The sequence below is a fragment of the Pristiophorus japonicus genome, unplaced genomic scaffold (genome assembly GCF_044704955.1).
Source record: "Pristiophorus japonicus isolate sPriJap1 unplaced genomic scaffold, sPriJap1.hap1 HAP1_SCAFFOLD_1536, whole genome shotgun sequence".
NCBI lineage: Eukaryota > Metazoa > Chordata > Chondrichthyes > Pristiophoridae > Pristiophorus > Pristiophorus japonicus.
In genome coordinates this window covers 45,752-59,161 of record NW_027251213.1, presented here as the reverse complement: position 1 = coordinate 59,161, position 13,410 = coordinate 45,752, and the positions used below count along the sequence as shown (strand labels likewise).

The 13,410-nt window shown below is 51.5% G+C and overlaps 1 protein-coding gene across 1 annotated transcript; it reads right to left on the bottom strand.

Moving 5' to 3' along the window:
- Positions 1-237: 237 nt before the first annotated feature.
- LOC139242913 (THO complex subunit 6-like) lies at positions 238-12,895 on the bottom strand (the record flags this gene model as incomplete). The annotated part of the gene is made up of 6 exons (XM_070870550.1): positions 12,736-12,895; positions 10,497-10,612; positions 10,149-10,213; positions 8,626-8,729; positions 7,163-7,200; positions 238-287 (listed from the first exon to the last, which is right to left on the bottom strand). Coding segments are annotated over exons 1-6 (388 nt in total), but the record flags the coding sequence as incomplete, so codon positions are not given.
- Positions 12,896-13,410: the final 515 nt, after the last annotated feature.

Genomic DNA, 13,410 nt, shown 5'->3' with positions numbered 1-13,410 from the left:
TAACCCCCTGTACTTGCCCTGGGAGTGTTTGATGGGACAGTGTAGAGGGAGCTTTACTCTGTATCTAACCCCCTGTACCTGCCCTGGGAGTGTTTGATGGGACAGTGTAGAGGGAGCTTTACTCTGTATCTAACCCCCTGTACCTGCCCTGGGAGTGTTTGATGGGACAGTGTAGAGGGAGCTTTACTCTGTATCTAACCCCCTGGACCTGCCCTGGGAGTGTTGGAGGAGTCTTACCTTCTGGTTCAGAACCAAACTGTTTATTTCCGGGGATGTCCAAACGAGTCCTGCGGACACAAAGCAATTATAAACGGCTAGGAGAAGCAAGTGGCGCGAGGCACGATATCCACGGCAAAAACAAAACCACGATCATAAAGTTTAGGCTTGGCGGCTGCCCCTTTAAATCCAGTCACAACAAATGGAGCGTTGCTACTCAACTTTATCAGTCTTGTCGGTGACTGGAGGCGAACAGGAGCGACCATCCCCTGGTCTCTGGCCCAGCACTTTGGTATCCTGAGCTCCCACCCAGGGCCTGAGGCCTAGCGTTGGCATGGTAACAGTACGCAAGAGGGACAATCTCTGGCATCACAGTTCGGCTAATGGGGCAAAAAGGGTTTAATTACAAGGATCGGGTGTATGCACTGGGCTTGTATTCCCTTCAGTATGGATTATTATTGAATCGAGATGTTTAAGGTGATTAAAGGATTCGAGCGGGTAGAGAAAGTATTTCCTCTGGGAGTCGGGGGAAAAAGAAAAGACTTGCGTTTATATAGCGCCCTTCACGACCACCGGGCATCTCAAAGCCCTTTGCAGCTGGAGAAAAACTTTTGGAGTGTAGTCACTGTTGTAATGTGGGAAACACAAGAGCCAATTTGCGCACAGCAAGCTCCCACACACAGCTAATGTGATAACAAAGACATCTGATCTGGTCATGATGTTGACTGAGGGATAAATATTGGCCCCAGGACACCGGAGATAACTCCCCCTGCTCTTCTTCGAAATAGTGCCCTAGGATCCTTTACATCCACCTGAGAGCAGTCGGGGGGGCCTCGGTTTAACGTCTCGTCCCAACGACGGCACCTCCGACAGTGCGGCGCTCCCTCGTCTTCTGGAATATTTTGAGGATGTAACTAGTAGAGTGGACAAGGGAGAACCAGTGGATGTGGTGTATTTGGACTTTCAAAAGGCTTTTGACAAGGTCCCACACAAGAGATTGGTGTGCAAAATTAAAGCACATGGTATTGGGGGTAATGTACTGACGTGGATAGAGAACTGGTTGGCAGACAGGAAGCAGAGAGTCGGGATAAACGGGTCCTTTTCAGAATGGCAGGCAGTGACTTGTGGGGTGCCGCAGGGCTCAGTGCTGGGACCCCAGCTATTTACAATATACATTAATGATTTAGATGAAGGAATTGAGTGTAATATCTCCAAGTTTGCAGATGACACTAAGTTGGGTGGCAGTGTGAGCTGTGAGGAGGATGCTAAGAGGCTGCAGGGTGACTTGGACAGGTTCGGTGAGTGGGCAAATGCATGACAGATGCAGTATAATGTGGATAAATGTGAGGTTATCCACTTTGGGGGCAAAAACACGAAGGCAGAATATTATCTGAATGGTGACAGATTAGGAAAAGGGGAGGTGCAACGAGACCTGGGTGTCATGGTACATCAGTCACTGAAAGTTGGCATGCAGGTACAGCAGGCGGTGAAGAAGGCAAATGGCATGTTGGCCTTCATAGCGAGGGGATTTGAGTACAGGGGCAGGGAGGTGTTGCTTCAGTTGTACAGGGCCTTGGTGAGGCCACACCTGGAGTATTGTGTACAGTTTTGGTCTCCTAATCTGAGGAAGGACATTCTTGCTATTGAGGGAGTGCAGCGAAGGTTCACCAGATTGATTCCCGGGATGGCAGGACTGACATGAGGAGAGACTGGATCGACTGGGCTTATATTCACTGGAATTTAGAAGGATGAGAGGGGATCTCATAGAAGATTCTGACGGGACGGGACAGGTTAGATGCAGGAAGAATGTTCCCGATGTTGGGGAAGTCCAGAACCAGGGGTCACAGTCTAAGGATAAGGGGTAAGCTATTTAGGACCGAGATGAGGAGAAACTTCTTCACCCAGAGAGTTGTGAACCTGTGGAATTCTCTACCACAGAAAGTTGTTGAGGCCAGTTCGTTAGATATATTCAAAAGGGAGTTAGATGTGGCCCTTACGGCTAAAGGGATCAAGGGGTATGGAGAGAAAGCAGGAAAGAGGTGAATGATCAGCCATGATCTTATTGAATGGTGGTGCAGGCTCGAAGGGCCGAATGGCCTACTCCTGCACCTATTTTCTATGTTTCTGCACTGCACTGGAGTGTCAGCCTTGATTTTTGTCCAGAGCAAGGGGCATAAGTTTAAAATTCGAGCTTGGTGGTTTCGGGGTGATGTCAGGAAGCCCTTTTTCCACACAAAGGGTGGTGGAAATGTGGAACTCTCTCACCCAAATAGCTGCTGTGGCTCAGGCTCAACTGGAACTTTCAAAACGGAGATTGATCCGATTTCCGTTGGGTAAGAGTATTAAAGGTTGTGGAACCAAGGCGGGTAGATGGAGTTAAGATACAGATCAGCCACGATCATATAGAATAACGGAACAGGCTCGAGGGGCCGAATGGCCTCCTCCTGTTCCTACATCCATTATACGAACATAAGAAATAGGAGCAGGAGTCGGCCATTCGGCCCCTCGAGCCTGCTCCGCCATTCAATAAAACCATGGCTGATCCGATCATGGACTCAGCTCCACTTCCCCGCCCGCTCCCCATAACCCTTCACTCCCTTATCGCTCAAAAATCTGTCTATCTCCGCCTTAAATATGTTCAATGACCCAGCCTCCACAGCTCTCTGGGGCAGAGAATTCCACAGATTTACAACCCTCCGAGAGAAGAAATTCCTCTTCAACTCAGTTTTAAATGGGCAACCCCTTATTCTGAGACTATGTCCCTAGTTTTAGTTTCCCCTATCAGTGGAAATATCCTCTCTGCATCCACCTTGTCGAGCTCCCTCATTATTTTATGCTTCGATAAGATCACCTCTCATTCTTCTGAACTCCAATGAGTAGAGGCCCAACCTACTCAACCTTTCCTCATAAGTCAACCCCCTCATCTCCGGAATCAACCGAGTGAACCTTCTCTGAACTGCCTCCAATGCAAGTATATCCCTCCTTAAATACGGAGACCAGAACTGTACGCAGTACTCCAGGTGTGGCCTCACCAATACCCTGTACAGTTGTAGTAGGACTTCCCTGCTTTTATACTCTCTCCCCCTTGCAATAAAGGCCCACATGCCATTATGCAAGTGTAGGGTGATTAGGCCACTTGCACCTGGGGGGCCCATGGTTCGGAGGATCCCGGGGCGGCTGGGGGAAGGAGGGGTGATGGGTACCCGCGGGTAGAGTTGGCCGTTCTCAGGCCTGGAGATCCCGGTGTCTCTGAACACAGTGCCCAGTGCGAGCCTCGGACGGGTCAGGGCCTGTGCGACAGGCTCAGTCGGACCGAAATCTGGGCACGCACTTCACCCTGGACAGGAGTGGTACACGGCGGATACGGTCCTCCCAGTCCTTAAGCGTCGACACACTTACCAACTTCACTAAAACAGATGATCTGGTCATTATCACATTGCTGTTTGTGGGAGCCTGCTATGCGCAAATTGGATGCCACATTTCTTAACATTGCAACAGTGACCACATTTTAAAAGCACTGTATTGGCTTGAAGTGCTTTGGGACATCGTTGTGGTATAGAAATGCAAATTCTTTCTTTCTTAAACTAAATAATATAGAACCTTGGTTAGACCACACTTGGAGCACCGTGCACAGTTCTGGTCTCCATATACCTTGGTTAGACCACACTTGGAGCACAGTGCACAGTTCCGGTCTCCATATACCTTGGTTAGACCACACTTGGAGCACTGTGCACAGTTCTGGTCTCCATATGCCTTGGTTAGACCACACTTGGAGCACTGTGCACAGTTCCGATCTCCATATACCTTGGTTAGACCACACTTGGAGCACCGGACACAGTTCTTGTCTCCATATACCTTGGTTAGACCACACTTGGAGCACAGTGCACAGTTCCGGTCTCCATATACCTTGGTTAGACCACACTTGGAGCACAGTGCACAGTTCCGGTCTCCATATACCTTGGTTAGACCACACTTGGAGCACTGTGCACAGTTCCGATCTCCATATACCTTGGTTAGACCACACTTGGAGCACCGGACACAGTTCTTGTCTCCATATACCTTGGTTAGACCACACTTGGAGCACAGTGCACAGTTCCGGTCTCCATATACCTTGGTTGGACCACACTTGGAGCACTGTGCACAGTTCCGATCTCCATATACCTTGGTTAGACCACACTTGGAGCACCGTGCACAGTTCTGGTCTCCATATACCTTGGTTAGACCACACTTGGAGCACCGTGCACAGTTCTGGTCTCCATATCCCTTGGTTAGACCACACTAGGAGCACTGTGCACTGTTCTGCTCTCCATATACCTTGGTTAGACCACACTTGGAGCATTGTGTACAATTCTGGTATCCATATTATGAAAAGGTTAACAGGCACTATAAAATGGTCAAAAAAAAGGATTTACAAGGATGATAGTTCTGCTATGACGAAAAACTGAACAGGCCGGGGATCTCTCCTCAAGAAATGAGAAGGATGACGGGATGACCTGATGGAGATCTGTAAAATGATGAAGGGGTTTGATAAGGCAGACATAGAGATGTTTCCAGTTGTGAGGGAGATAAAAAAAAAAACAGGGGCCATAAATATAAGATAGTCACTGTAAGAAATCGTGGATTGCAAGAAATCGTGAATTGGAAGAAATAACTTGAGACAAAAAGTCTCTTCAGACTGCACAGCTAAAGCTACATATTTGAAGGCGAAGAATGGCATGTCTGACTCCAAACCTGGGAGGATAAGGCGAGCCGAGACGAGAGGAAATCAGATGGATGGGCCTTCAGAAAGTATAAGCAGGAATGACATGTGAAGGGGAGGGTTTTTGCGTCCGAGAGTTGAGACAAAGAACTCGACAAGCCATTGGGCACCCTGGTTTGGGAAGAGTCCTTGTCCTGTCCATTCTTTTACTCCAGACCCACCCCTAAAAAGAGAGCAAGGGAGATATCGAAAGAGCTTTTCGGGGCACTTGATGCAGAGAAGAACTGTTGGTGCCACAAACCGTCTGTGCGATCGGGACTAGTACTGGTCACGGTCGTAGGTCTACTATATGTATCCTGATTGTGTGTTGCGTTTGACTATATTTGAACTGCCGCTCCTTAATAAAACGCCTTATGACACCAAAGACCGTTTTGGGGAATGGCCTATGACTCCCAACACTTTTTGTGTGACCCGTGATCCAAATCTTACATCGTTAATAAACCCAATGTGAAATTCAGGAGAAAACTCTTTACCCAGAGAGTGGGAAGAATATGAAACTTGCTACCACAACAACAACTACTATTTATATTGCTTCTTCAACGCCCCAAGGAGCTTCACAGGAGTGTTACGAGATAAACAACTTGACACCGAGCCACATCCGTAGATATTAGCGCAAGTGACCAAAAGCTCGGTCACAGAGGTCGGTTTTAAGGAGTGTCTTGAAGGAGGAAAGAGAGGTAGAGAGGTGGAGAGGTTTAGGCAGGGAGTTCCAGAGCTTGGGGCTCAGGCAACAGAAGGCACGGCCACCGATGGTGGAGCGATTATAATCAGGGATGGTCAAGAGGGCAGAGGAGCGCAGACATCTGTGGGGCTGGATGAGACGACAGAGATAAGTAGAGGAGGAAGTGAGACATATAGCATAGATGCATTTAAGGGGAAGATAGATAAACACATGAGAGAGAAAGGAGCTAGGGTTACATGAAGAGGGGTGGGAGGAGGCTCAAATGCAGCATGCACCACTGGGCTGAATGGCCTGTTCCTCCATCGTATATTCTATATCATTCTCTGAAAGAGGACTGTCGGGAATTCACGCTCTCGGCAATATATATCCAAGAGAGTTCGGTGACTGGACGTCACGGTCACTCAGGGAGACAGAGCACTGAGACAGAGTACGCATCAGTCCAATGGGATTGTGTACAATGGGAGTGAATGGGAAGGGGTTGGGCCCATTGGGATTGTGTACAGTGGGAGTGAATGGGAAGGGGTTTGGCCCATTGGGATTGTGTACAATGGGAGTGAATGGGAAGGGGGTGGGTCCATTGGGATTGTGTACAATGGGAGTGAATGGGAAGGGGTTGGGTCCATTGGGATTGTGTACAATGGGAGTGAATGGGAAGGGGTTGGGTCCATTGGGATTGTGTACAATGGGAGTGAATGGGAAGGGGTTGGGTCCATTGGGATTGTGTACAATGGGAGTGAATGGGAAGGGGTTGGGTCCATTGGGATTGTGTACAATGGGAGTGAATGGGAAGGTGTTGGGTCCATTGGGATTGTGTACAATGGGAGTGAATGGGAAGGTGTTGGGTCCACTGGGATTGTGTACAATGGGAGAGAATGGGAAGGGGTTGGGTCCATTGGGATTGTATACAATGGGAGTGAATGGGAAGGGGTTGGGTCAATTGGGATTCTGTACAGTGGGAGTGAATGGGAAGGGGTTGTATCCATTGGGATTTTGTACAATGGGAGTGAATGGGAAGGGGTTGGGTCCATTGGGATTGTGTACAATGGGAGTGAATGGGAAGGGGTTGGGTCCATTGGGATTGTGTACAATGGGAGTGAATGGGAAGGGGTTGGGTCCATTGGGATTTTGTACAATGGGAGTGAATGGGAAGGGGTTGGGTCCATTGGGATTATGTACAGTGGGAGTGAATGGGAAGGGGTTGGGTCCATTGGGATTGTGTACACTGGGAGTGAATGGGAAGGCGTTGGGTCCATTGGGATTGTGTACACTGGGAGTGAATGGGAAGGCGTTGGGTCCATTGGGATTGTGTACAGTGGGAGTGAATGGGAAGGAGTTGGGTCCACTGGGATTGTGTACAATGGGAGAGAATGGGAAGGGGTTGGGTCCATTGGGATTGTATACAATGAGAGTGAATGGGAAGGGGTTGGGTCCATTGGGATTGTATACAATGGGAGTGAATGGGAAGGGGTGTGGAAAGAAATAAATCTATTGTTAAAGAGAGTTACCCAAAGGCCGGTCGACGACACCAAACTTCTTTGCAACCCTGAAATAAAAACAAAAGAAATCATGGTCACATTGTGTTAGATACACTGTCCTTTCCCCCTCTAGGACCGGGTGTCACATTGTGTTAGATACACTGTCCTTTCCCCCTCTGGGACCAAGTGTCACAGTGTGTTAGATAGACTGTCCTTTCCCCCTCTGGGACCGGGTGTCACAGTGCGTTAGATACACTGTCCTTTCCCCCTCTGGGACCGGGTGTCACACTGCGTTAGATACACTGTCCTTTCCCCCTCTGGGACCGGGTGTCACAGTGTGTTAGATACACTGTCCTTTCCCCCTCTGGGACCGGGTGTCACAGTGCGTTAGATACACTGTCCTTTCCCCATCTGGGACCGGGTGTCACAGTGCGTTAGATACACTGTCCTTTCCCCCTCTGGGACCGGGTGTTACAGTGTGTTAGATACACTGTCCTTTCCCCCTCTGGGACCAGGTGTCACAGTGCGTTAGATACACTGTCCTTTCCCCCTCTGGGACCGGGTGTCACAGTGCGTTAGATACACTGTCCTTTCCCCATCTGGGACCGGGTGTCACAGTGCGTTGGATACACTGTCTTTTCCCCCTCTGGGACCGGGTGTGAGTGCGTTAGATACACTGTCCCTTCACCCTCTGGGACCGAGCATCAAAGTCTATGAGCCAAAGACTTTCCATCAAACAGCAATGAGTTGAATGTCTGTTTTAGTGTGTATTGGTTGAGGGGTACTCATTGGTCACATGACACCGTTCAGAACTCCCACTTCTCTTCCAATTGTGTCTGGAAAGACGGCACCTCCAATAGTGCGGCACTCCCTCAGTACTGTCTCTCCTACAGTGCGGCACTCCCTCAGTACTGTCCCTCCGACAGTGCGGCACTCCCTCAGTACTGTCCCTCCGACAGTGCGGCACTCCCTCAGTACTGTCCCTCCGACAGTGCGGCACTCCCTCAGTACTGTCCCTCCGACAGTGCGGGGCTCCCTCAGTACTGTCCCTCCGACAGTGCGGCACTCCCTCAGTACTATCCCTCCGACAGTGCGGCGCTCCCTCAGTACTGCCCCTCCGACAGTGCGGCACTCCTTCAGTACTGCCTCTCCGACAGTGCGGCGCTCCCTCAGTACTGCCCCTCCGACAGTGCAGCACTCCCTCAGTGCTGCCCCTCCGACAGTGCGGCGCTCCCTCAGTACTGACCCTCCGACAGTGCAGCACTCCCTCAGTACTGCCCCTCCGACAGTGCAGCGCTCCCTCAGTACTGACCCTCCGACAGTGCAGCACTCCCTCAGTACTGCCCCTCCGACAGTGCAGTGCTCCCTCAGTACTGCCCCTCCGACAGTGCGGCATGGAATTATGGGGCTCGACTCTCTGGGATATGTGGGGTTCGAACCCACGTCACAGAAGTGAAAGCGAGAGCATCTGAGCTAAAGCGATGTCCGTTTACCTTTTTAATCAACTCGTTCCAGTTCCAGGCTTTGATATCTCCCGTCCCGGAGCTCATCAGCTGTCGGCTGGTGGAAACCAGGCTGTAGACGGGACCATCGTGAGCTGAGGGATAAAACAGCAATCGTTAATGGTACAGCACGGGTTTGATACAGAGTAAAACTCCCCGACACTGTCCCATCAAACAATCCCAGGGCAGGTACAGCACGGGGTTAGATACAGAGTAAAACTCCCCGACACGGTCCCATCAAACAATCCCAGGGCAGGTACAGCACGGGGTTAGATACAGAGTAAAGCTCCCTCTACACTGTCCCATCAAACACTCCCAGGGCAGGTACAGGGGGTTAGATACAGAGTAAAGTTCCCTCTACACTGTCCCATCAAACACTCCCAGGGCAGGTACAGGGGGTTAGATACTGAGTAAAGCTCCCTCTACACTGTCCCATCAAACACTCCCAGGGCAGGTACAGGGGGTTAGATACAGAGTAAAGCTCCCTCTACACTGTCCCATCATACACTCCCAGGGCAGCTACAGGGGGTTAGATACAGAGTAAAACTCCCTCTACACTGTCCCATCAAACACTCCCAGGGCAGGTACAGTATGGGTTAGATACAGAGTAAAGCTCCCTCTACACTGTCCCATCAAACACCCCCAGGGCAGGTACAGCACGGGGTTAGATACAGAGTAAAGCTCCCTCTACACTGTCCCATCAAACACTCCCAGGGCAGGTACAGGGGGTTAGATACTGAGTAAAGCTCCCTCTACACTGTCCCGTCAAACACTCCCAGGGCAGGTACAGGGGGTTAGATACTGAGTAAAGCTCCCTCTACACTGTCCCATCAAACACTCCCAGGGCAGGTACAGGGGGTTAGATACAGAGTAAAGCTCCCTCTACACTGTCCCATCAAACACTCCCAGGGCAGGTACAGGGGGTTAGATACTGAGTAAAGCTCCCTCTACACTGTCCCGTCAAACACTCCCAGGGCAGGTACAGGGGGCTAGATACTGAGTAAAGCTCCCTCTACACTGTCCCATCAAACACTCCCAGGGCAGGTACAGGGGGTTAGATACAGAGTAAAGCTCCCTCTACACTGTCCCATCATACACTCCCAGGGCAGCTACAGGGGGTTAGATACAGAGTAAAGCTCCCTCTACACTGTCCCATCAAACACTCCCAGGGCAGGTACAGTATGGGTTAGATACAGAGTAAAGCTCCCTCTACACTGTCCCATCAAACACCCCCAGGGCAGGTACAGCACGGGGTTAGATACAGAGTAAAGCTCCCTCTGCACTGTCCCATCAAACACTCCCAGGGCAGGTACAGGGGGTTAGATACAGAGTAAAGCTCCCTCTACACTGTCCCATCATACACTCCCAGGGCAGCTACAGGGGGTTAGATACAGAGTAAAGCTCCCTCTACACTGTCCCATCAAACACTCCCAGGGCAGGTACAATTGGGAGTCGCAGACAGTTGGTGAGAAGTACGCAGTGAAACTCTTTGTCCGATTTCTATTGTCTCTTACCTTGGAAGGTGAAAATGGGCTTTTGATTGTCTTCAGTTGCCTCTATACTGAGAGCGGCAGCTAGACTGCGGGAAGAACGGAGAGTGTGTTATTGCTGGACAGGTTTAGGGTCAGAGGGTCTGGGGCCGTGCTTGGGGTCTCTGGGGGGTGGGCCCGGGGTGTGGGGGAGGGTCCGTGGGCCCCGGGGTGTGGGGGAGGGGCCGTGGGCCCTGGGGGAGAGGCCGTGGGCCAGGGAGAGCGCACGGGGTGTGGGGGAGGGGCCGTGGGCCCCGGGGTGTGGGGGAGGGGCTGTGGGCCCCGGGGGCAGGACCAGTGACCAGGCCAGCCTCTTGCAGTTGCCGCCAGTACCTGAAGATGGCGATCTCCCCGTAGTTGTTCCCAGCGGCCAAGTACTTCCCACAGGGAGAGAAGCTTTGGGAGAAAACGGTCATGTGAAGCAGCTCCAGCTTGTGCTGCACCTCCGCCTGGGGGAAAAGAACAAAAACAAAACTGCTTTAACAAGCATGATACAGGCGGCATCAATAGTCAGCCACACCACCCAAGTCCCAGTATTTCAGGGCGAGGACAAAGGGGAGCTGGCCCGGTGGGCGATAAACCGGGGGCCCCAGATGTAATATTCTGGGCTCCACACTTTAGGAAGGATGTGAAGGCCTTGGAGAGGGAGCAGAGGGGATTGACCAGAATGGTACCAGGGATGAGGAACTTCAGTTACAGGGGGAGACTGGAGAAGCTGGGATTGCTCTCCTTAGAGCAGAGAAGGTTAAGGGGAGAGTGACCAGAATGGTACCAGGGATGGGGAACTTCAGTTACATGTGGAGACTGGAGAAGCTGGGGTTGTTCTCCTTAGAGCAGAGAAGGTTAAGGGGAGATTGACCAGAATGGTACCAGGAATGGAGAACTTCAGTTACATGGGGAGACTGGAGAAGCTGGGGTTGTTCTCCTTGGAGCAGAGAAGGTTAAGGGGAGAGTGACCAGAATGGTACCAGGGATGGGGAACTTCAGTTACATGTGGAGACTGGAGAAGCTGGGGTTGTTCTCCTTAGAGAGCAGGGAGTTATCCCCGGTGTCCTCGATCAATATTTATCCCTCAATCAACATAGCAAAAAACAGATTATCTGGTCATTATCACATTGCTGTTTGTGGGAGCTTGCTGTGCGCAAATTGGCCGCTGCGTTTCCCACATTACAACAGTGACTACACTCCAAAAGTACTGCATTGGCTGTAAAGCGCTTTGAGACGTCCGGTGATGGTGAATAGCGCTACATAAATAGAAGTCATTCTTTCACGAAACACACATGATCTCAGAATTTATCTCGATGACTGAAAGCTTGCTGCACGCAAAATGGCCACCGTGTTTCCTAAATTGCGACAGTGACGACACTTCAAAAGTACTTCGTTGGCTGTGAAGCGCATTGGATCGTCTCGAGGTCGTGATCGGTGCGGTGTCAATGGAGGTTCTTTCAATTCGGAAAATGGGATGAATCTTAAAAATATCTTTATATTAAAAATCTTGCACAGGGAGCATAACTCGGTCTCCCCATCCTGGATAGTAAAACAAAAATTAGACACAACCCCAGCTTCCCCATGTAACTGAAGTTCCCCATCCCCGGTACCACTCTGGTCACTCTCCCCTTAACCTTCTCTGCTCTAAGGAGAACAATCCCAGCTTCTCCAGTCTCCCCATGTAACTGAAGTTCCCCATCCCTGGTACCATTCTGGTCAATCTCCCCTTAACCTTCTCTGCTCTAAGGAGAACAACCCCAGCTTCTCCAGTCTCCCCATGTAACTGAAGTTCCCCATCCCTGGTACCACTCTGGTCACTCTCCCCTTAACCTTCTCTGCTCTAAGGAGAACAATCCCAGCTTCTCCAGTCTCCCCATGTAACTGAAGTTCCCCATCCCCGGTACCATTCTGGTCAATCTCCCCTTAACCTTCTCTGCTCTAAGGAGAACAACCCCAGCTTCTCCAGTCTCCCCATGTAACTGAAGTTCCCCATCCCCGGTACCATTCTGGTCAATCTCCCCTTAACCTTCTCTGCTCTAAGGAGAACAATCCCAGCTTCTCCAGTCTCCCCATGTAACTGAAGTTCCCCATCCCCGGTACCATTCTGGTCAATCTCCCCTTAACCTTCTCTGCTCTAAGGAGAACAATCCCAGCTTCTCCAGTCTCCCCATGTAACTGAAGTTCCCCATCCCCGGTACCATTCTGGTCAATCTCCCCTTAACCTTCTCTGCTCTAAGGAGAACAACCCCAGCTTCTCCAGTCTCCCCATGTAACTGAAGTTCCCCATCCCCGGTACCATTCTGGTCAATCTCCCCTTAACCTTCTCTGCTCTAAGGAGAACAATCCCAGCTTCTCCAGTCTCCCCATGTAACTGAAGTTCCCCATCCCTGGTACCATTCTGGTCAATCTCCCCTCTCTCTCTACAAGGATGAGGCATGTTTCCTAAACTCTGGATCCCACCACTGGACACAATATTCCAGCTGAAGCCAAACCAACATTAAATATGATCATCTTTTTTTAAAAAAAACCACAATAAAGTCACGTTTCCCGCGGGTCAGAGGTCAGAGCCAGCCACAACATTTACCACGGCCGCCGCCATCTTGCGCGCGCATGCGTGTTTCCCTTGCCCGAAACCCGCGCAATGCCCCCTGGGTCGAGGCCCCAAAGCGTCCCCTTTATCAGAACACTAATTGGGACCAGGTGAGAAAGGTGCGGGACAAAAAGCCTTTCGAGAACAGGGCGGCAAATAAATAAATAGTCTACCCAAAAAAAAAAAGAAATGGGTGGAGAATTGGGAGGGGGCGGGGCCAGGGCGCGGTGTCTGCTGGGAAGCAGCCGGGCCTGACGCGATGTCCTGAAGAAAAACAAGGGCCGCCCGGTGGAGAGAGAGGGTGACGGTAACCATGGAGACAGGGAGGCGGGGCCTTCCACCAACCCCCCCCCCACACAGCTGACCCCTGACCCCGGCCGGAAGACGGCGTTGCGCGCGCGCGCGCGGCGCTCTGGGAGCTGTAGTCCGGCCGGCGCCGGAAGTGCGGGCGCGGCGGGCGGCGGGAGGGAGCGGGGAAAGACTACAAGCCGCCCCGGCGGGCCCCGCGCACGCACGGGCCAACTGCGGAGGGGCCGGGAGCCGGGAGCCGCGCCTCCATCTTGGAGAGGCCGCGAAGGAGGAGGAGGAGACGGAGCCGCCGGTCAGGTTGTTGTTGGTCCGGATTCCCCCCGCCCGCCGCCGCTGTCTCTCTCTCTCTCCCCATCTTAC